This window comes from Crocodylus siamensis, chromosome 1 (assembly GCF_052110815.1).
Source record: "Crocodylus siamensis isolate JL-2025a chromosome 1, ASM5211081v1, whole genome shotgun sequence".
Taxonomy (NCBI): Eukaryota; Metazoa; Chordata; order Crocodylia; family Crocodylidae; genus Crocodylus; species Crocodylus siamensis.
Window position 1 is genome coordinate 401,295,156 of NC_143395.1, and position 22,152 is coordinate 401,317,307.

The 22,152-nt window shown below is 44.2% G+C and overlaps 1 protein-coding gene across 2 annotated transcripts in view; it reads left to right on the plus strand.

The window, feature by feature from the left end:
• Positions 1-22,152, plus strand: part of SLC36A4 (solute carrier family 36 member 4) — a 251,046-nt gene that overhangs the window by 100,191 nt on the left and 128,703 nt on the right. For both annotated transcript variants that reach the window (XM_090030581.1, XM_090030583.1), the window contains exon 10: positions 4,628-4,797. In XM_090030581.1, coding sequence (XP_089886707.1) covers positions 4,628-4,797 — 170 coding nt within the window. The remainder of the gene's footprint in view (positions 1-4,627; positions 4,798-22,152) is intronic.

A 22,152-nucleotide genomic window follows, 5' to 3' on the forward strand; every position in this document is an offset into this window, starting at 1 on the left:
CTGGGAACTGGGGTCTTAAAATCTGGCTAATTCATGGACATTGGGTCACATTCACCGATCACAGATGCAGGTTTTATGGCTCTACATACACTCAGTGAACTTCTACAAATCTAAGTAAAATAAAAACGTGAAAACATTCTTCAGAAAAAGCTAGTCACTTAATGTTACTAAAATCCCATTGATTTTTATTTATTTATTTGCTGCCTAGAATCACCCAAAAATGTAAGTAGTTTTAGTAACTGTTACTGCAATAGTTTACTAGTTCAAAAGTTACTAATGCAAAAGGTCTAACAACTCACTAGTGCTTTAGTTTTGTGACTCTTATGCAGAACCAAAAACTACAGAGAATTATTACCAGGCACTTTTTTTTTTTTTTTTTTTTTTAAAAGAGAAAACCAGGATCCCTGATTCTTATGTACATTTAGGTAGTCTCCATAACATATTGGGTGTTGGGCATAAAGCATGAAGTGATAAGCTCCAATGTAAAAAAAAACACATGCTTAATTTTAAACAAGTAAGAAGTGCTTACAAGGACTCCCAGGAAAGTGGAAGCTGGAAGCTTGTGACCTCTGGCAGCAAGCAGAAATCTTCATCTCCATGCACAGCAGTTTGTCTGGAAAATAGATGTGGAGCCCTAACAACAGTGGGCAAGGAGCATGTTCCATTGGTGGAGGAGGATAGGCCAGGCCTCCCCAAGGTGGGAAGGATTAAGATGACTGTCACCAAGAAGAAGCGATGGGTCGTGGTGGTTGAAGACTCCATTCTGCAGAGGATGAAAGGATCCATCTGTTGACCTGACCTGTTGTCTCTGGAAGTCTGCTGCTTGCCTGGAGCCCCAATCCAAAGTATCATGGAGATATCACTGAGATTCATCCGGCCCCATGCTGCTCATCTGTGTGGGCACCAGTGATACTGCCTGGGGAGACCCTGAGCAGATTAAAAGTGACTCAGGGCTCTGGGTGCAAGGATAAAGGGGACAGGGGCTCAGGTGGTGTTCTCTTCAATCCTTCTAGTCAAGGGAAGGGGCCTGGGCAGGAGCAGGTGCATCCTGCAGATCAATGCCTGGCTATGCAGGGGGTGTTGCCAGCAGGGTTTTGGCTTCTTTGACCATGGAATGATGTTCCAAGAAGAAGGATTGCTGGGAAGAGATGGGATCCACCTGACAAAGAGAGGGAAGAGCATCTTCACAGACAGGCTCCCTAACCTGGTGAGGAGGGCTTTAAACTAGGTTCATCGTGGGATGGAGACCAAAGCCCTGAGGTAAGTGGAGAAGAGGGAGAGCTGGAAGAAGAGCAAGTAGAGGGGGCTACAGGGGAGGTGCTCTCATATTTCCTGGGAAATTGGAGTAATCAACTGGTCACCTCAGGTGCCTGGACATGAAGACACAGAGCCTGGGAAACAATGAGGAAGAACGGGAAGTCCTTTCATGGTCAGGGAACTATGATGTGATGGGAATAAGAAAGACTTGGTGGGAGCTCACCTGATTGGAGCACTGTCATAGATGGGTACAAACCTTTCAGGAAGGACAGGCAGGGAAGAAGAGGAGGAGTTCCACTTTATGTAAAAGAGCCAGATAATTGCTTGGGGCTCTAGTATGAAACTGGAGATAGGTGTGTTGAAAGTCTCTGGGTTGGGGTGAGACGAGAGAGTAACAAGGGTGATGTTATGGTGGGGATCTACTATAGACCACCAGACCAGGAGGAAGTGGTGGATGAGGATTTCTTCAAACAGCTAGCAGAAGTTTCCCAATCGGAGGCCCTGGTTCTCATAGGGGACTTCAGTCACCCTGACATCTGTTGGGAGGGCAATACAGCATTGTGCAAGAAGTTTTTGGAGTGTTGAGGTCAAATTCCTGGTGCAAGTGCAGGAGCGGTCAGCTAGGGGCCATGCTCTTCTTGATCTGCTCACAAACAGGGAAAAGTTGTTGGGGAATGGAGTAGTGGACGGCAACTTAGGCAGCAGTGACCATGAAATGATTGACTTCAGGATCCTGAGGAATGGAAGGATGGAGAGCAGCAGGGTAAGGACCCTGGACTTCCAAAAAGCAGACTTTGACTTACTCGGGGAACTCATGGGAAGGATACCTTGGGAAGCCAGTCTGAGGGGGAGAGGAGTCCAGGATCACTGGCTATATTTTAAAGAAGCCTTACTGAGAGTGCAGGAACAAACCATCCTGATGTACAGGAAGACTAGCAAGTATGGCAGAGGATAAGCTTGGCTTAGCAGAGAACTCTTGAATAAATTAAATCACAAGAAGGAAGCTTATTAAGAAGTGGAAACTTGGACAAACAACAAGGAAGGAATATAAGAATATTGCTTGGGCATGCAGGAATGAAGTCAGGAAGGCCAAAGCACAACTGGAGTTACAGCTGCCAATGGATGTGAAGGGAAACAGGAAGGGTCAGTCACAAGAGGAGGATCACAGAAAGTGTGGGGCCCTTACTGAATGGGGGAGGCAACTTTGTGAAAGAGGATGCAGAAAATTCTGAAGTACTCAATGCCTTTTTCACCTCATTTTTTCACAAGCAAGATCAGCTTCTAGACTACTGCACCTGGCACAGTTTTGGAAGGAGGTGGTGAGCAGTCAGCAGTCATGAATGAACAGGTTAGGAACTTTTCAGAAATCCTGGAGGTATACAAGTCCAGAGGGCCGGATGGGATGCACCAAAGGGTGCTGAGGGACTTGGCTGATGTGATTGCAGAGCCACTGGCCATCATCTTTGAAAATTCATGGCTATCAGGAGAGATCCTAAATGATTGGAAAAGGGCAACCATAGTAACCAAATTTAAGAAAGGGAAAAAGGAGGATTCAGGGAACTACAGACTAGTCAGCCTCACCTCAGTTCCTGGAAAAATCATGGAGCAGATCCTCAAGGAATCCACTTTAAGCATTTGGAGAAGGTGATTAGGAACAGTCAGCATGGATTCATCAAAGGCAAGTGATGCCTGATGAACCTGATTGTCTTCTATGATGAGATGACTGGCTCTGTGAATGCAGGGAAACCAGTGAATGTGGCATACTTTGATTTTAGCAAGGCTTTTAATATCTCACAGCATTCTCACAGGCAAGCTAAGGAAGTATGGGCTGGATGAATGGACTGTAAGGTGGATAGAAAACTGGCTAGAGCATTGGGCTCAGAGGGTAGTAATTAATAGCTTGATGTCCTGTTGGCAGGTAGAGTGCCACAGGGCCAATCCTGGTTTTGTTCAATATCTTCGTCAATGACCTGGAACATGGCATAGACGTGCACCCTCAGCAAGTTTGCAGATGACACCAAGCTGGGGGGAATTGTAGATCTGCTGGAGAGTAGGGCTAGTATTCACAATGACCTTGACAAGTTGGAGGATTGGGCCTCATGAAGTTCAAGAAAGACAAGTGCAAAGTCCTGCACTTAGGACGGCACAATTCCATGCACCAGTACAGGCTGGGAACTGACTAGCTGGGCAGCAGCTCTGCAGAAAAGGACCTGGGGGTTACAGTAGACTATAAACTGAATATGAGCCAATAGTCTGCCCTAGTTGCCAAAAAGGCTAACAGCATACTGGGCTGCATTGGTAGCGGTGTTGCCAGGAGGGCAAGGAAAGTATTTATTCCCCCTTATTCAGCACTGGTGAGGCCACATCTGGAGTACTGTGTTCAGTTTTGGGCCCCCACTACAGAAGGGATGTGGACAAATTGGAGAGAGTCCAGTGGAGGGCAATAAAAATGTTGAAGGGGCTGGGAAACATGACATATGAGGAGAGGCTGAGGGAATGTCTGGTTTAGTCTAGAGAAGAGAAGACTGAGAGGGGATTTTGTAGCAGCTTTCACCTACCTGAAGGAGGTTTGAAATTGGATGGAGCCAGACTGGTCTTAGTGGTGGAAGATGACAGAACAAGGAGCACCAGTCTCAAGTTGCAGCAAGGGAAATTTAGGTTAGCTATCTGAAAGAATTTTCTCATGGGGAGTGTAGTAAAACACTGGAGCAGGTTACCTAGATAAGTTGTTGAATCTTCATCCTTGGAGGTTTTTAAGACCTGGCTAGACAAAGCCTTAGCTGGGATGATTTAGCTGGGATGGTCCTGCTCTGAGCAGGGGGTTAGTCTAGATGACCTCCTGATGTCCCTTCCAACCTTATTTTTTTTATGATGTCTGTGAATCCAAGTAGTTAGGATGTTCACTGTGTTAGACTGAAGCCAGGCAGAAGGCAGGGCAGCAGTTTATGGACTAATTGGTTCAGAGCCATGTCCTTTCATATGTGTCAGCTTACTTTGTCAGATGCTGAATTCTTCAATTGCATTGCATCTGATGAAAACTGTTGTCTAAGAAAGCCTCTCTGAATGAGTTTGTCTCCAAGGTGCCACCTGCCATACCTTTTAAGCCAGTGAAATAATCATGTTGAAATTGGTGATTGCTTATGCTTAAGCACTTGGCTAGGTGAGGCCACCTTCCCTCTCCCTGAAGTTCTGAATCTAGGAAGGTGAACACTGGGCAAGGGATGGGCAAAGAAAGATAAAACGTACAACCAACCATGTGCATAAAATTGTATGTCATAACAATCCGCAATATTTTATGTTGTGAGATGATCCTTTTTGCTGAAAAAGAAATCTTTGCAACTAACACATCCTGTAAAAATGTTTTTGACAGGTTGTATCAATCAGTAAAAATTCTGTACTCCTTTGGGATTTTTGTGACGTACTCAATTCAGTACTACGTTCCAGCAGAGATCATCATTCCAGCCATCACCTCAAAAGTGCAGCATAAATGGAAGCTGTTCTGTGAACTAGTGGTGAGGATTCTCTTAGTCTGCTCAACCTGTAAGTACACATGCAACCTTTATTGATAGTCTTGCCGTTAAGTGTCTTAGAACATGCATTTTTGAAAGGAGGTTTCATTCTGAGCTATTTTTAGAGGGGAGGAGTGGGCCAATACAAGACGTCATTGCAAGTGATTATTTTCTGGGTGTAATTAAACCATCAGTACCTCAGTCAGTCAGTCTTTGGTTTGATTTATTGTATGACCACATCTGGGTGAGTTGGACTGATGGAGACTTTGACAATGTAAGTCTCTTTTGGCAATACATTTGTCATCCTTATTACAACACAGTGGCATAACAAGCAGTATTTGCACCTTTGGCAGTAGCAGTTAGTCTACTAGGATATGCAGCGTAGTGAGTTGGAGATGGGTCAAGTTACATGTCTTCCATTTTCAATCTTGGATCCTTTTTCTATAAGGAAGATTTTGCAGATTATTTTTGGATTACTTTGCTATGAGTCAGTATTTTGTCCATTACACGAAGGCAAGGTAAACTCTTTAAACTATTTCAAGTAAGGAGATGGCTTTAAACTCCAGTCCTCCCTCCCCCTATCCACCCTCCTCCCCTGTGAAAAAAATAGTTGAAGAGAATGAATGAGAGATTGTATAGCAGGACCACACTGCTGCTTGCTACTCCCTAAATTTATCAGTGATGGGATATGGTAGAACAGATGCAAGGAAAATGTTTTACTAGAATATTTGAAAATGTTAACTTTTTGATTGTAGCAATGCACTTGATGAAAAATCATGTGATACGGCTTTCCTCTCTTAGCAGCTGTGATATTTATGGCCCTATAATGGGAGCAACAGTTGTTCTTTTCCTTTGGTACTTGGCATTACATTATTTTTATGCAGATTGTATAAATGATATGGATTTGGCAAGCACGTTATGGGTAAGGGGGCTCATTCAGTAATGTCTCTGAGCTCTGGAGGAATCCTCTGATCTGTTATTTCTGCATAAAAAGATAACATTGGAGTAGAGGAAAGAGGGAGGAATTGGTACCCATTTTTTCTTGGATGGTTTCTGCCTCTATCTTGTAATCTTGATTTCACTGCTTCCCTTTTTATTTCCTCTCCTTTCTCTTTCTTTCTTCTCTTTCCCCCCGTCCTATGTTCTTTTCCCCTCCTATCCTCTGTTTGCCTTTCAGCATCCTGTAGGCTTTGCATCCTATTTCTTCCATGGTTCTCCACATACAGAAATGTTGGATAACACTCTTTCACTCCTCCCAAGTCTCCAGTTATTTTTACCTTCACTTCCCCTTCTTGGTTTTTTTGCACATTCAGTTGTGGTGCTTGTGGCACTACCCCAGCTGCCTTTGCCCTCTTTTAAACCATAAAACGTGGCTTCAAAGTATTCCTACATCGGTATTCTTCTCATTTTTACATCTCTACTACTTCCTTACCCAGTGTCATGGACCTTAATAGGCAGCCAAGCCTGGAGTAATTGCCCAGCTCGCCGAAACTCCCCGAGGCTATACCTAATTAATCAGGTGGCCACTGTTGAGGCTTTCTGATAGGCTACTGGGGAAGGCAGACTACAGGCTAGATAACAGTTCTGCCTGAAGATCTGATGTGGTAGGCTTCTTTGCGGCCCATGTTTTTTGGTTTTCTGGCTTCCTCCCCTGCTTTGTTCTACCTCTAGACTTTTGCTTTTGGGAAGTCTGCTTTGCTTTGATAATTTTGGTCTCTTGACTCCTGAACCTTGACTTGGCTTTGGGCTCTGCCTCTGGATTTCGCCTTTATATCTGGTGACTTGATCCCTGATTCCTGACTCTTGACCTGGCTTGTGATCTGGACTCTGCCCCTGGGTCCTGCCTTCCCCCAGTGATCTACATAGTAGGTCAGACCACTTACATCCAGGTCCTTACACCTGGATAGTTAGTACGGATTTCTTTGCCCAAGAGCAGGCAGTGTTTCTTGTACTTACACTGCAGTAACTTTTAACCCATTGTCACTGCTCTGCATTTACACCCATCTTCTAGTTTTATCCTTTTTTAAAAAAATCAGGCAGTGGTTATAATCAGGAATTGGTTACAACATTGCTTCACTCTTGCCAAGAACTAGACATGCTTGCTGAAGCAATTTAGAAAGAATCTTTTTTTTTTTTTTTTTTAAATCAAGTTAACAGTAACAATATTTTAAAAACATTATTGAGTGGTATCTATGACAAAATATATTGTAATGTCTGGACTGTGTAGAAGCCCTAAAGAGATTAAAGGGACCTTTGCCAACTTAAAGCCATCTGCTAGAAACAAAACAAAACAAAAAAAAGAGTTTATGATACTAATAACACATTAGATTTTTAACTGAGGATTTGAGAAATCCAGTTAATCTTTCATGATGGCACTGATTTTTTTTTTTTTCCCCCTCCATTTTGCATTTCTCAAATCAGAATCAGCCAAGTCATCAGTTAATTGTTTTACAAGTCTACGAGTGTTAGAGTGATGCCGTAGCCATGATAATCCAGGAATTATGTGTGACAAGGATTTTTTTTTTTTTAGTCTGATATCTTTTATTGAACCAACTGCATGGTTGGAATTAAGTTAGACAAGCTTTTGAATGCCACAGATTCACTTCCAAAAAAACTTTACAAATCTGCTAGGCATTTAACAGAGAACCGGCATGTGATCACTGCCCAAAGACATTTGTCTTCAGTGAAGTATTTGATAAAAAGTACAGAGAGGATACATCATGAAGAAGAAATAACATGAGGTGACGGACACAAGATTGTGCAATTAGACCATCAGACCTACATGCTTTCAAGTGATACAGATGGATTTTATTTTTAATATAATGTGTAGTCCCTTGTATGATTCAAAACCTTCAAAGTGTATCACTGAGTACCTGGAAGAAAAAGCAAATGTATTTACTTTCTTTTCTTCTAAAACCCTTATTTGGCTGGAACTTTTGAATTATTGGAATATTTGCATTTGTGGTAGATAACTTCATAGTTTCTAGGGGCGGAAGGGACCTGAGCAGATCATTGAGTGTGACCCACTGCCATGGCCGGAAAGAGTACTAGGGTCAAACGACCCCATCAAGGTGTACATCTAGCCTCCTCTTGAAGACCCCTAGGGTAGGAGCCAGCACCACTTCTCCTGGAAGTTGGTTCCAGATCCTAGCTGCCCTGACCGTGAAGTAGCGCCTCCTGATATCTAGCCTAAATCTACCCTCTGCCAGCATGTGACTTATTCCTGGTCACTCCTGGTAGTGCTCGGGGGAACAGGGACTTCCCCAGTGCCTGCTGGTCCCCTCTGACTGGTTTGTAAACGGCCACTAGATCCCCCCTCAGCCATCTCTTGTGGAGGCTGAACAGGTTCAGGTCCCGTAGCCTCTTCTCGTAGGGCCTGCCCTGCTGCCCCTTGATCATGCGGGTGCCCTCCTCTGGACCCTCTCCATGTTGTCCACATCCCTCTTGAAGCGCGGCGCCCGGAACTGGACGCAGTACTCCAGCTGCGGCCTGACCAGTGCCCCATAGAGGGGGAGGATCACCTCCTCGGACCTGCTTGAGATGCATCTGTGGATGTGTGACAAGGTACAGTTGGCCTTCCTGACTGGATCCCCACACTGCCAGCCCATGTTCATCTTGGCATTAATGATGGCACCAAGATCCTTCTCTGCCTCTGCACTGATGAGAAGGGAGTTCCCCAGCCTGTAGGTATGGTGCTGATTTTTTTCCTCCTCAGGTGCAGCACCTTGCATTTGTCACTGTTGAATCCCATCCTATTATCATCTGCCCACCCCTGTAACCTGTCTAGGTCTGATTGCAGCCTATTCCTTCCTTCTAGCATGCCCACATCCCCCACATCTTGGTGTCATCAGCAAATTTGAACAGGGTGCTATTTACCCTCTCGTCCAAGTTGCTGATGAAGATGTTGAACAGTGCGGGCCCGAGGACCGAGCCCTGCGGAACCGCACTGCCCACATCCCTCGAGGTCGAAAATGACCCATCCACCACCACTCTCTGGGTGCGGCCCTCCAGCCAGTTGGCGACCCAATTGATTGTGTGGGTGTTGACACCACAGTCCCCCAGGTTCTTAATGAGAACGGGGTGAGAGACAGTGTCGAAGGCCTTCCAAAAGTCCAGGAAGACTATGTCCACTGCTACCCCTGCATCTAAGGATGTTGTGACCTGGTGATAGAAGGCCACCAGGTTGGTCTGACAGGACCTGCCACTAATGAACCCGTGTTGGTTGCCCCTAAGCATAATCTCCCCTGCTGGCCCCTCGTGGACATGTGCCAGCATAATTCTCTCGAAAAGCTTGCCCAGGATTGAGGTAAGACTAACTGGCCTATAGTTTCCTGGGTCGTCCTTCCTCCCTTTTTGAAGATGGAAACCATGTTGGCCCTCTTCCAGTCCTCTGGCACCACACCAGAGCAGCAGGAGTGCTTGTAAAGCCATGCCAGGGGTCCTGCAATGACCTCAGCCAATTCCCTCAGTACTCGAGGGTGAAGATCGTCTGGACCAGCTGATTTGAATACATCCAGTCCCTCCAGAAGTTCCCTAACTAGTTCCTCAGTAACCCGTGGCCTAGGTGCGCCTCCCCTGGGGTTTAAGGGGGGCCCAGAGCGGGGGGTGGCTGTTCCAGTCCCTGCTTAGGAAAATGGAGGCAAAGAAATTGTTAAATACGTTAGCTTTGTCGTCTGGTGTGACGACCACATTTCCTAGCATGTCCTGCAGGGGCTCCACGTTACCTGAAACCTTCTTTTTGCCCCCTTTGTATTTAAAAAAGGACTTCTTGTTGTCCTTAATCTGGGAAGCTGGTCCCAGTTCCATCTCTGCCTTGGCCTTCCTGACCACCCCCCTGTATCCCTGAGCAACTGCAGTATAGTCCTCCCTGGTGATGGCCTCTCCCTTCCATTGGGTGTATGCCTCCCTTTTAGCTAGGAGACATTCCTGAATGCTTTTGGTGAGCCATGGGGGCTTTTGTGCCCTCCTGCTCCCTTTGATCCATGTTGGGATTACCTCCCTTTGGGCTTGGAGGATCATCTCCTTAAGGAATGACCGCTCTTCTTGGACACCTGGCTCCCCTTCCCTCCACTCCCCTCCCGGACTTCAGTGCTTCCCTGATTATTCTCTTTAGCTCATTGAAGTCCGCCCTCCTGAAATCTAGGGCTGCTGCCTTGCTGTCGGCCTTTGCCACCTGGCGCTGGATAGTGAATTTCAGCAGGCGATGATTGCTGTCGCCCAGGTGGTTGAGCACCCGCAGCCCCCTTACCAGGTCATCTCCCTTGGCCCGCACCAGGTCCAACAAAGCATCTCCTTTGATCTTAAGAAGCATGTATTAAAATAATATTGATCTGCATGTATGTGGGCGGTACTCATTTAATTGGTAATATTGTAATGAACCTTTTGACTTCATTTATACAGCATGATACAAAAACATATTTTATGCTGCAACAGGTTCTCAAGTTGTAACTTATGGTGAGTGTGTATATAATGTATATTGTCTATTCAGATAAAGGTCCCAAGCAGGCTTACAGGCTGTCCTGCAAGTTTTAACTAGTTACATTGTAAACTTATATTTTTCCTTCAGAACGTCTTTTCTACAATTGCAACTGAGGCCATGCACAAATGTACTTTTGAAGCACTCCAAATTCAGCTCTAATTTGGAGCGCTTCCCATTTGGAGCATTTCAGTGTAGTGCAGATGTGCAGCCTGTAGCCATATCCCTCTGCCAGAGTTAACTTCAAGTTAACTGTGGCAGCGTGCAGTGGCAATGGTTTTTAGCTTGGGGTGTGATAAGGTGATGATGCTCATTGTCCCAGCATACCAAAGTGCTCTGTTGCCCCACAAGCCCTCTATAGCAGGGGGTGTACCCCTCTTCCTTGGGTCTCTCAAGTGTATTTTAACAACTCTTGCAGCACCAGGACACTGACCACCATTGTCCCCCCGCTTTACCCGTCTGAGGTTAGGATACTGTGTCTTGTGATTGTGACAGGGTTGACTGTGTAGGTTAGACATGGATTTGTATGGGATAGTTTGGGTAGGGATGATCCTGTCTTAAGCAAGGGGTTGGGCTAGCTCAGTGGTTCTCAACCTTGTACACCCTGAGTCCCACCAACCATTTTGTCAAAAAACCCTGATCCCACCATGATAAAAACAAAACCCCACTTTTTCCAAGAAGTGTATTTTTACATTTATTGCTATAATTGTGCAAACAACTGATTGATTGATTGATTGATTGATTGATTGATTGATTTTCAATCGGGCGATGAGTTCCTCCTGCACGACGCATCCAACTAGTTGAGAAACACTGGTCTAAATGATCTCTAGAGGTCCCTTTGAGCCATACTTTTCTGTGATTCTGTGAGAGAGAGGTTGACTGCAAATGAGTACAGTACTCTGCTATACGCTGGGAAGTCCTTGGTAACCTCTGTAGCCTGTGAGGCCTGCAACAATTCCTACTCTCCAGCCCCCTGGCTAGAGACTGGGAAGCCCTGCATGCTGCTTTGGCCTCTGATCTCTTGAAAAGATGGGAGCGGAGCAGTGCGAGCTGCTGTAGAACCAGACAACCCCAAGGGGGTCACACTTCATGGAATTTCAGGCAGTGCTTCAAAGATGTTCCTTATTTTTTTGAGGATCATTTTTGAAGTGCTATTTAGGTTATGAACATTTGTATGCTTGCTGTGTGGAGTTCCTCAAAACATTATGTGGGTCCAGGGCCATTTTACTTTTCATGTTGTTAGGGAACTTTTATCTGTCTTGGAGACAGGATATAGATCCTCTGCTAAAGTCCTTTTCATTTTTGCTTTGTGGATTGATAGACACAAGCTGCCGTAGTTTTTTCATGGTTACAGCTTTGTTCACAAAGCACAGTCTGGGTATCGTGGAGTGGCCATTGAAGGATTTCTCGAGCCTAATTTTTTCTGGTGGTGTTCTGTGTGCAGTTCTCCCCCTCCCCCCCAAATAAAAACAAAATAAAAAGAAAAAGCGTTCAGCATATTGAAATAAACAGGAAATGCCGGAGTCCACCACCTTTGACAATCATGCCACAAGCCCATATAGACTTTTAGAGATATCCGGGGCACATATTATCAAGCACAAGGGAAAGACTTTGCAATTTGTCTTCTACCAGAAGAGTCCAAAGTTTGAGTTGCTTTTGCTGCTGGTGTTAACAGAATTGCCTAAAGGTGTAATCCTAAAATAAAATATCTTGGTGGAAGCAGTTAAGCTACATGGAAATAAAGGAATGAAAATACCATGAGAAAAAAATTAAGCAATAGTTAGTTTTTAAAGATCAATGATTGTTTGATACCTTGTTTTCAAGATAAGTAATGCATTTCTTTTTTCATGACCCAGTGAGGACTGATGAAATGCACTTTGCAGCATATGATGAAAAAGGCTGGAGCTCAGAGCTAATAGTATCTTTTATCCTCATGAGAAATAAATATGTAAAAAATACCCTGTATGAGAGATTTGTTGTAGAACTGTGGAACTGCTCTTAAAACTGAGAATAAGGAAATATTTAATTGAATTGCAGACTTTGAGGAATTAGCAGAACTAAGGGAAGTTTGGATTAAACTAATTGAACTATACTTATCCAATTGTATTTGTGAAGTGAGATACTAGAAAATTACTTTCCTAAAAAAATTCAGTGAAAGCCACTGCAATTTTACTAGGTGATCACCATATTTACCCAAATCCAAGATGACCTTGAATTTAAGATAATCCTCTTTCCTCCCAGTTAGATTCTATACTTGGAAAATTATAAGTTTGTTATAAGCGGTGGGGAAGCAATGGTAGGGTGGGGGGCAGGCAGCCTGACCCTGGCCTTTTGTCTGCCTACACATAATCCCCCAGGCCACGTGCCACCCCCTGGTGCCTCAAGGCAAGAATGAGGAACAAAAAACAAATTGAATCATTACTGTAATAAAAACAAACATTTGTGCATGAATAGCAAATGGAGACTTTAAACAAGGAAAAGTTTATGAAATGTCAATAAAAGGAAATGATGCAGGGCTGCTATAATGCCATTAATTATTTAATGGTATTTATAATTTGATTTTCTTTTTTTTCCTTTTGGATTTGTGTGTGTGTTTGTTGGATACACAGGAAGCATAAGAATACTTCTAATTCTTTATTGGAAGGTTTGGATTTAAATTTCAGTTGAGAAATGGGAACATATTCTTAACATGTTTCTAATTGTATAGTGAGTTGCCAAAGATGAGAAGAAGTTACTTCTACTTATTCTGGTACCTTTGGAGAAAGAATTAGTCTCTTAATACCAAGTCTGTGTCCTGACCAAAATTTATTTTTCTAGTAATAATAACATGTATACATTATCACTAGCATAGTTATTTGTTGCAGTATATGGAATATTGTTGGAATATAATAGCTCTTGTACTTTCTAACAGTGCATGCCTTAAAAAATTGTATAGGTGGATTTGGCAGATATATAGCAAATACTCTAGAGAGCCCTTTATTATATTGATTCAGGCTAGAAATGTTTTCATTGTAAGTTGATGTAGGGAATGTATTTTATGGAATAATTTTTTAGCAGTATATGGATTTTTTTTTTTAATCTTAAAAATAGTTTTAAGATTACTCACAAAATAGCTTGAAATAGGTTGAGCACCACTGTTCTAGGCCAGGAGTTGTCAACTGGGTACTTGGGAAGGGCCTAGGGGGTATGTGCAGGTGGGCAGGGACAGAGTGCCACCACCCACCACCCTGCGCTGCCACCTCCCGGGGGCGGGGACAAGGACAGCAGCACCTCTCTGTGGACCACACGGGCATCACCCAGCCAGCTGGATGTGGAGGGTGTGGGGGTGCAGGAAGCTCGCACACAGCCACTGCCATCCAGCACCCCTTGATGCTGCCACTTCATTCAGCAGCGCACCACCCTCCTTCCACCTCCCTCCACCTTCCATGTTTGGCCACTGGGGGTACACTTATTAAAAAAAAGGTTGAAAACTGCTGTTCTAGGCCATCTGGCCTCCTTACCAGATGAGTGGGACGGGACAGGTGTATAGGCCAGATCCCACATACAGGACTCGCACATGATGCCTAGTCTGCAGGCGCACTCCAGCCGTGGAGTGACTCCATGTGCTGGCCTAAACTTGCATGTCATGTGTGCCTGCATCCCAACTGTGTGCTGGCCCAGTGGCATGATCTGGTGCACACAGTCATGTTCTCTGGCTTTAGGAGTTCCCCATGGGTCTGGAAATTTAGTGGCAGGGGAGTGGTGGCAGTGTTAATTGCTGCAGCTCTAAGCTCTGCCACCACTCCTGCTGTAAAATTTCCAGATCTGTAGGGAGTCTGATAGGCTAGATTAGCATTTCTCAACTTATAGGTCACAGCTCAAAAGTGGGCCGCAAGAATGTATGAAAGGGTTACAAACAAACTTTAAAAATGGATCAACAAACTTTAAAAGTGGGTTCTGCTTCAAAAGAGAAAAACCTGGGGAACCATGGCTTTTCCTTTTGCGGGCTGTCAGTTCCAGCCTGTAAGGGGTTGCTTGGGCGTCTCCAGGCCCCACTACATTCCCCCACCCCACACAGCCACTCCTTGCCCCACACACAGGGAGCTGGGGCATGGGGGTAGAGGCAGAGGGTTGGGAGTGAGGGGTGCTGGCCTGGGACTAGTCCTCGATGTTTACAAATCAGTCCTGGTGCAAAAGAAGTTGAGGACCGCTGGGCTAGATGACATGGCTCCAAAAACTGTATATGGCTCATAGGCCAAAAGTTGAGTATCACTAGCCTAGGATGTTGACACTGCAAGTTTAGTGTCTTGGTCTATTGTTCTGCCAACAGTAAGGGTTTGGGACTTTCTCATTCTTTTCAACAGCCTCCTGGTCTGGATTGTACTGAAGATTTAATGCTATCACATCCAACCTTTTGCGGTAACAAACTTATTAAAGTTATAAATCAAGCATTGAAAAGTGCAGAAATACCAGTTCTAAAGTAATCCAAGTCCATATGACTTTGCATCCTTATGTACTTGAATTTTTGTAGTTCTTCATTATCCGTTTTTTTTTCCATAGAACTATTCCTTCATTTAGAACACGTAGCGGATAGTGTTCATTGAATGAATCAGGTATATGTTGTGATCCCTAAAACTCTTCATTTGTGCTTAGGTGGGGACTGCAGATGTTTTCCTGGTTAGGCACAGAGTTTTAAAAGCTGTCCATTCAGAACGTGCAATTCTTTTATTATAATGATGATGCATTCTTGTCAAGCAGATGTTCCGGGTATTTCTGCCTTTAAAATACATGTTTGTGGCTTGTGATATATATATATATATATATATATATATATATATATATATATATATATATAAATGTTTTTAAACCAAGCTCAATGCAATCAGTTTAACAGTGTGCTTCTCAGCTATACTGTGTTTGTTTGTCTGATACACTCCTGGAGGGGATAAAATTCTTATCTCTGAATTATATTCAGGTTTTATTACTCACCGCAGGTTAGTTATTATATGGTGTTATATAAATATTTGCTTTTCAGTTCTTATAGTAGGAAAACCCATGTTTTACAGAAAACATGGGAGTTTTTTTCTGTAAACTTCTTTAGCTTTGGAACTTCATTACTGCTGGAGCCCCGATTTGTTAACTACCTGTACAGGGTGTCCTGGAAATTAACCTGGAGTAAAAACTTTGCATAAAGTAGTGAAATCTGGGTATATTTTATTATTATTACTTTTGCTGCTACTCTGTGTATTCCAGAATGTGGGTTGAATTTCAACAGAAGTTCTAAAGAAATGAATGAAATATTGTTTAGGTAATGTCAGTAACTTGCAAATTAGTTTTGTGATAGACAGGCATATCAGATAATGATGAAATATCAAAGTGAAATTTCATTTTTTAAGAGGAAAATATGGCAAAGTGTTTGGGGGCATGATTGATTTTATTTTATATTTTGTTCATTTTGCAAAACTGCCTGATCCATAGTATTGAGCAGTAGTATTCAATTTAAGAAAGTAGCAAGCTGATTGATATGGTAGTGGTTGTTGTTATTGTTATTATTTACAGCCTTGTAACTTGTTGTAGTGAAAGCAGAAATCTCATTGACAGGATTTCTCTTTGGTTCTACTCTAATTTGTAGAGTTTAATTAGGCACTTGGAACAAAAGGAATCACTTCGTTTGTACTTTCACAGGTATCTGTTACCTATTTTCTTGTAGTTGCAATACTCAACAAATAATATTTAACATAACTAGTTATCTGACTCATCTTGATGCTTTTCACTGTTTATCTGTGATTGCTACATAATTAAAATATAGCACATTACAGGCAAAAATCAGAAAGTATTCAGCACTTCTGTGCAGTACATTTTATACAGATATTTTTAAAACCTCCAAAGTACCAAGGGAGAAAAAATTCACAGAAATTCTGCCTTGAATAGTGTTATTGTTCCTTAAAAAACACGTTTCAGAGAGTAACTATAGAAGACATGCTTGTTATTTTACAATCGGGTACTTGAAAGGTTAAAGCACCAGCACACATCAGTCAAAACTCCCACTTCATGGCTAAGTACAGACAGTCATTAAAAATCCTGAGGCTGAATCAATTCAAACTAGGCAGCTTCCTCTGAGCTGCATAGGTAGGACTGACATTCAGTTTTTAATTAGGAAAGGCAGGTCTGCACTGACCCAGACCAGTAGGCAGGGGGTGCTAGAGGACACCTCCCACTCTACGGCCATTGCCAGCCCCGCCAAGTGTCCCCCCACAGGGGGTTCAGAAATCCCCTGTCCAGGTGCTGGCCCACCTTGGGGGAGCCCCTGCTCAGGCAGCCCAGGGGAGCCAAAGAGAATTCCCACCACCACCTCCCTCTTCCCATCTTCTCATTGCTCCGGCAGTTGCCACAGGAGTGACGGAGGAGCCCTCCTGGCCATGTTCCTGCCCCTGCAGCCCAGCATGGGAGTGCTGGGAAGCCTCTGCCTGGGGTGGGGGGGGACCACCCACCCCCCGTCCCCACCCAGGGTCTTCCAGCCCTTGGCAGCCCCAGTAGATGAGGGGAATTCTTCCCAACCTCTTGAGTTAGCTGCTGGAGTCCCAGGGAAATTCCTCTGCTTCCCTACATTCATTTTGCCTCAGCCTCACAGCCACAAATGCAAAACTGACTGGAAGAACAAGAGAATTTCCTTCCATTCCCTCAAGCTGCCTGGGACTTGCAGGGGCTGAGGCAAGGATCTAAGGCAAGGTTTGAGAGGGGACGATTCCCTTCAGCTCTTGGGGCTGCGCTGGGCTGGGGTACCCTGGAGCATTCCCTATGAGTCACCGATGCAGGCACCCAATGGAGAGGCTGCTTCTCCCTCCCTTCTGTGGCAGCCACCGAAGCAATCAGAAGCTGGGAAGGGGTAGGGGACAGGGCTGCCAGGGTCTGAAAATCCACCACCACAGTGGCTTTCCTTCCCCCCGCCCCCCTTGTGCTGTGTAGATCTTATCTAGGAGGGCTGCGGGGTCTGTTCCCATGCCCCTCCCCTCCCATCCCTGTGGGCTGGCAAATACAGGCAGGAAGCAGGCTAAGGAGCAGAGGGGTGAGCCAGCCCCTTCTCCACTGGAGCAGGCAGCATAGCCTGAGGGTGCAGAGGGTTCTGGGGGACTGAGTTAACTTGAACCAAAAAGGGGTCTGGGACAAAAGTCCCATAAACTGGTTTGACCCAAATCAGTTAAGTCTGGCACTACATCCAACCAGTTTGATTTTAAACCAGTTTTGGTCATTTTGAAAGCAGTTTATGTGCACTGAACTTCTGTTATGTTACAGGTGTAAACCAGTTTCCAGTCACTTAAACTGTTTTTGTATAACTTCTGTCCCTAGCCCAATGGTTAGTGTGTAGTAGTGGCCAAGCACTCAGAGGAAGGTGTGTGTATGTGTGAGAGAGACACCCAGAAACCTAGTAAAAACAAACAAACAAAAAACCTTGTTAGAGAAAGTAATTTCTTGCTGGGCCCTATAGGCAATGACACAAGCCCTGAACCATGGGATTTTCAAACACTTCTTGCACAGTGTTTTCTCTTAGCCCTAATATGGGTATTGCCAATGTGTGAATCCAGTGTCACAGATCAAGGAGCCATCCCCTCCCCCCTATCATACCATTCCTTCTGCACTCTTGTTGAGCTTGATTTCAAAGTGGTTCTTTATTTCTCCTTCTCCGTTCAGAAGACCATTCCAAGACTTCACTCCTCAAACAGAAATATTCTAATTTCCAGTTAAATTTGTTTATATAAAATATACAGCTGTTTGAACATGTGCTGACATTACTTTTTAGTTTAAGCAGCTCTTCTCTTTCATGCATTTACTTATAAAAATATTCATCTCTCCTCTCAACTTTTAGTTTTTTAGCTAAACTAAACAAGCAACAAGTTCTCTTAATTTTCTTTCATAAGAAAAGCTCACTGTTTCCTTAACCATGGTAGTAGCCCTTCTTTGTACTTGTGTCAGTTTAATATAACTTTGTTTGAACTGCACATAGTATTTTAAATGGGTCTTTCTAGTACCTGGTTACCATAATACAGGTGACCCTGACCATTCGTGGGGGATATGTTCTCGTATCCCCCACGAATGGCAAAATCTGTGAATAAGTGGCTGGGGGCGGGCATGGCTTCGGTGGCAGCAGGAAGTGCAGAGCTCCTGGCAAGCTCCAGTAAGTGTTTTTAAAGTGTATTTAAAATGCAGGTTTGGCATTCGTGAATATTTGAAACCGCGAATGCTGAACCCACCAATAGCAAGGGTTTCCTGTACTAGCATTTTCTTGGTTTTGCTTTTTTTTTTTTTCTTTACTGGATATACCCCATCTAGTAAACCCTGGAATTGACTTAGTCTTTTTCACAGAGGCATCATACTGGCAGCTCATGGTCATGCTGTGATTAACCAGTACACTGAGGTCCCTAACTTGTTCAGTTTGTCTCCAGACTGAGCCTCCATCTTGTACCCAAAACTCTTGTTATTAATTTCCAAATACAGGAGGTTGCACTTCATACTATTAAACATTGTACCGTTTCTACAACTCCACATATGCTATAACTTCCTGTATAATAATCTGTTCCTATAGGGATTCATTAACCTGAGATTCATTCATAGTGATGGGGACAAGAGTTGATCCTCTGCCCCCTTTATGTCCCACCCATTCAGAAATAAAACTGCAGGGTTTTTGGCTTATAACAGAAAATAGCTCAATTTTAATGATTACTTTTACATTCATTGCTGTGTTGTGTTGTTCGTTGTTCTTGTGGTGGTGCCTAAAGATCCCAAATGACATTGGAACTGTGTTGTGTTGGACATATACCAGGCCAGATTGAGCTCCTTCACACATACATGGCAAACACATGACTGATCATCAATCCATTTAAATCAATGGAGTAAGTACTTGCTCACTAGTGAGAGTGAGGGGGTTCAAAATTTAGCATTATACTAAGACCCTCTCTGCCCTGAAGAATTTAGAGTCCACGGATATAGACAGATGTCAACAAATGAAGTAGATGAATTGTACTGGAATGAGAATTCCTGCGGCACGCAGCACTGGGTCCTGAAGCCATGGGTCCCTGAAGCCTGCTCAGGGTGGCTGGAGAGCATGGGCAGTTCTGGGCTGCCTGCATACTCCCACCTTAAAGCAAATGGACGTCAGCTGCAAAACGGCAGCACAAAATCAGACTACCTGTGTTGTCACCGGGAATTTTGGGCATTTGTGGCCTGGCAAAAGCCACAGATATTTGCTTGCTTTGCTTTTGTGCTGCATAAAAATTTTTTATGATGGCCCAAAGGCTATGTCTGTTTATACCCTAAGGCTCCAGTATTGTAAAGATCTATGCATGGGTGTAACTTTATACACACCATGGGTCTCCTTAGAACTGGGGCCTAAAGAGATGAAACAGGCAAAGGATTGGAGAAAAGTAGTAATTTTCTCATGTTGCAGAAGGGGGACCTGAGACCCAGAAATTAAGTGACTTTCCTTAGGTCATTCTGGAAGTCTGTCATCGAATTGGGAATGTCAAAATGTTTCTCTTCATTGCCAGTCAAGTGCCTTAGCCAGAAGGCCAGCTTGCTGCTGTACAAAGGGATTCTATTCAGGTAAATCAGCCATGTGAGCTGCTGTACCAGATTGCTTTCCTTGTGCTCAAACACTTGAGACAATATTAATTACTCTTTTCAGAGTTAGTTACTCCTTAGCAGAGTTACAAAGAGAGTAGAATTTGTTCCCCCCTTTACATTCTTCATTTACATATGTTGGTTCCAGCAAGTACCAGAGAGAAATAGGTTGTATTCTGTTTTACAGTGAGTAGTCATTGATCAATAGAGCAAATACAAGTCTGTGTCTTTGAGGGTTCTACATTTTCCAGTAAGCTTTACTAAGTTTGTATTGTGAACCTCAACAATGTGATATAAACTGACATTCATTAGTCAGCTTTTTCATAAAGCAGAACCTAAATGACTGTCAGGCTCACAATACCACACAGTCCTCCTTTTACTTTGTCACTCAAAATAGACTGCTTTTGAAACTGTACATACTGTAAGAGAAAATTCTGAACTGCTTCAGTTGATGTGTCAGCTGGGAGCATGCATTCAATTTTGACAAAGTGATTGAACACAGACCACCTACAGTTCACTTGAATAAAACGCTAGAGGGTGCCAAAAGATGCTTTTCTGTAAGTCTCTAGCTGTAACTGTTGATTAATACTAATACAGTCTGTCTTGCCTAACCATAGTGCTCATTGTTATACTGGATGCAGTTCAGCATATTGTGATTCTGTATTCAAACTTGGGATCTTCACTTGTGTAACATGTTTGGCTGACATTTGTGGCAATGCCTCAGAGGGATCCCACTGAATAAAATTAAATGAAAAGGACATTTTAAAAATCTCAGTTCTGTGCTGAAAACCAGTATTTAGAAAAGGTAACTTTCTAGCAACAAAAGATGTAGAGGAATTTTTGTCCTGAAAGAACTTTTATCCTATGCTACAATTATTTTTACCAAGGAAAGGGCTAGTATAGAAAACCTTTTTTGTGGCTAACCTGCCTTTTAAAAGTTTTTTTTTCCTTTTCATAATTAATAAGTAGTAGTGGTTGAGAAGTGGAGTGTTAGGGTTAGTTTATTCCTTCCTAGCCTCTGCTTCCAAATTTATTCACATTGGGTAGTTGAACTGGTTAGTTCTGTGCATCTCACTTATTTTGTGATTGCACACTGATGTCGTACACCAAAGCTACTGATTTCACTCCTGAATTCAGCAGACAGACAGAAAGAGAGGAAGGAAGGTAGTACAGAAGTGTGGTGGAGCACCAGCAGGGTGCTTGCCAATCTGGGGCTGTTACAAGCTCTGTGGGAGGTTGCTTGCAGAGCAGCGGGGAAAAGCTTCCTCCTGGAACAATTTTAAGGAGGAAGCTGGGTGGCAGAGCACATTTGGTATATTCCACTTTGAGAGCTGGCAGCAGGTGATGCCCCATCTCTGATGGGCGGCTGTTTTAGATCCAGGCCAGCAGATCTGGAAGAAGCAGTTAGATGCCAGACACTGAGGAAGGAACATCTCCTGGTGGAGCTGCTGCTCCTGTAACAGCTAGGAGGTAAGGGTAGGAGCTTATGGGGATGGCTTGGAGGCTCCTGGTCCTGGGCATGACTTGAGACTCCACCCTGCTGGGGAAGAGTGGCCTGGTGAAGCTCCTAGTGGCATAGGAGCCCCCAGGAAATGCCAGGCCAGTTACCTCCCTGGTGAAAGGTGAGGAGGGGAGCCTTACCCCCAGCCCCTGCCTTTGGGTGGGTTATTTAACACTAGAGGCAGTAGTGGGGCCAGGCATGGCTGCGGCCACCTGAGCCCTGTGTGGGGTGCGAAACCCTGAAGAGTGGGTAGTGGGGCCAGGCATGGCTACAGCCACCTGAGCTCATGTGGGGTATGGGGCCCTGGAGAGTGAGAGTTGTAGGCCAGGCATGCCAACGAGTGGCACCTGAGCCTGTGGGGGTGTTCAATCCCAAGCCTCAGAGTAGAGGCTGGAGTATGTGCCTCGGTGGAGGTGGTGGTGCAGAGCAGGGTGCAGACGTGCACCTGAAAGTCTACATGAGAGTGACAGTTGTGAGGCCCTGGAGAGAGGGGCGAGTAGAGAGTGGTAGTGGTGAGGCCCTGCAAACAGGGGGGCATGAGTTAAGGCCATGCAAATAAGGGATGTGAGTTGGGTCCCCGTGAGCAAGGACTTGAGTGTAGTTCCTGCTAGCATAGAGGACCGAGTTAGGTCCAGGTAAGCCTTCCAGCACCTGAGGCCACAGGTTGGCCTAAGGCTGATGTGGGGAAGGGGCAGCAGAGGAGAAACTGTGGAGAAACAACAGGGCAAATAGGAGCCCCTTGACTGAGAGGAGCTGGGTGAGTGACCCAGTGAGAGACCAGAGGCTGAGTCAGACCAGTGTTCTGCAAACCACCC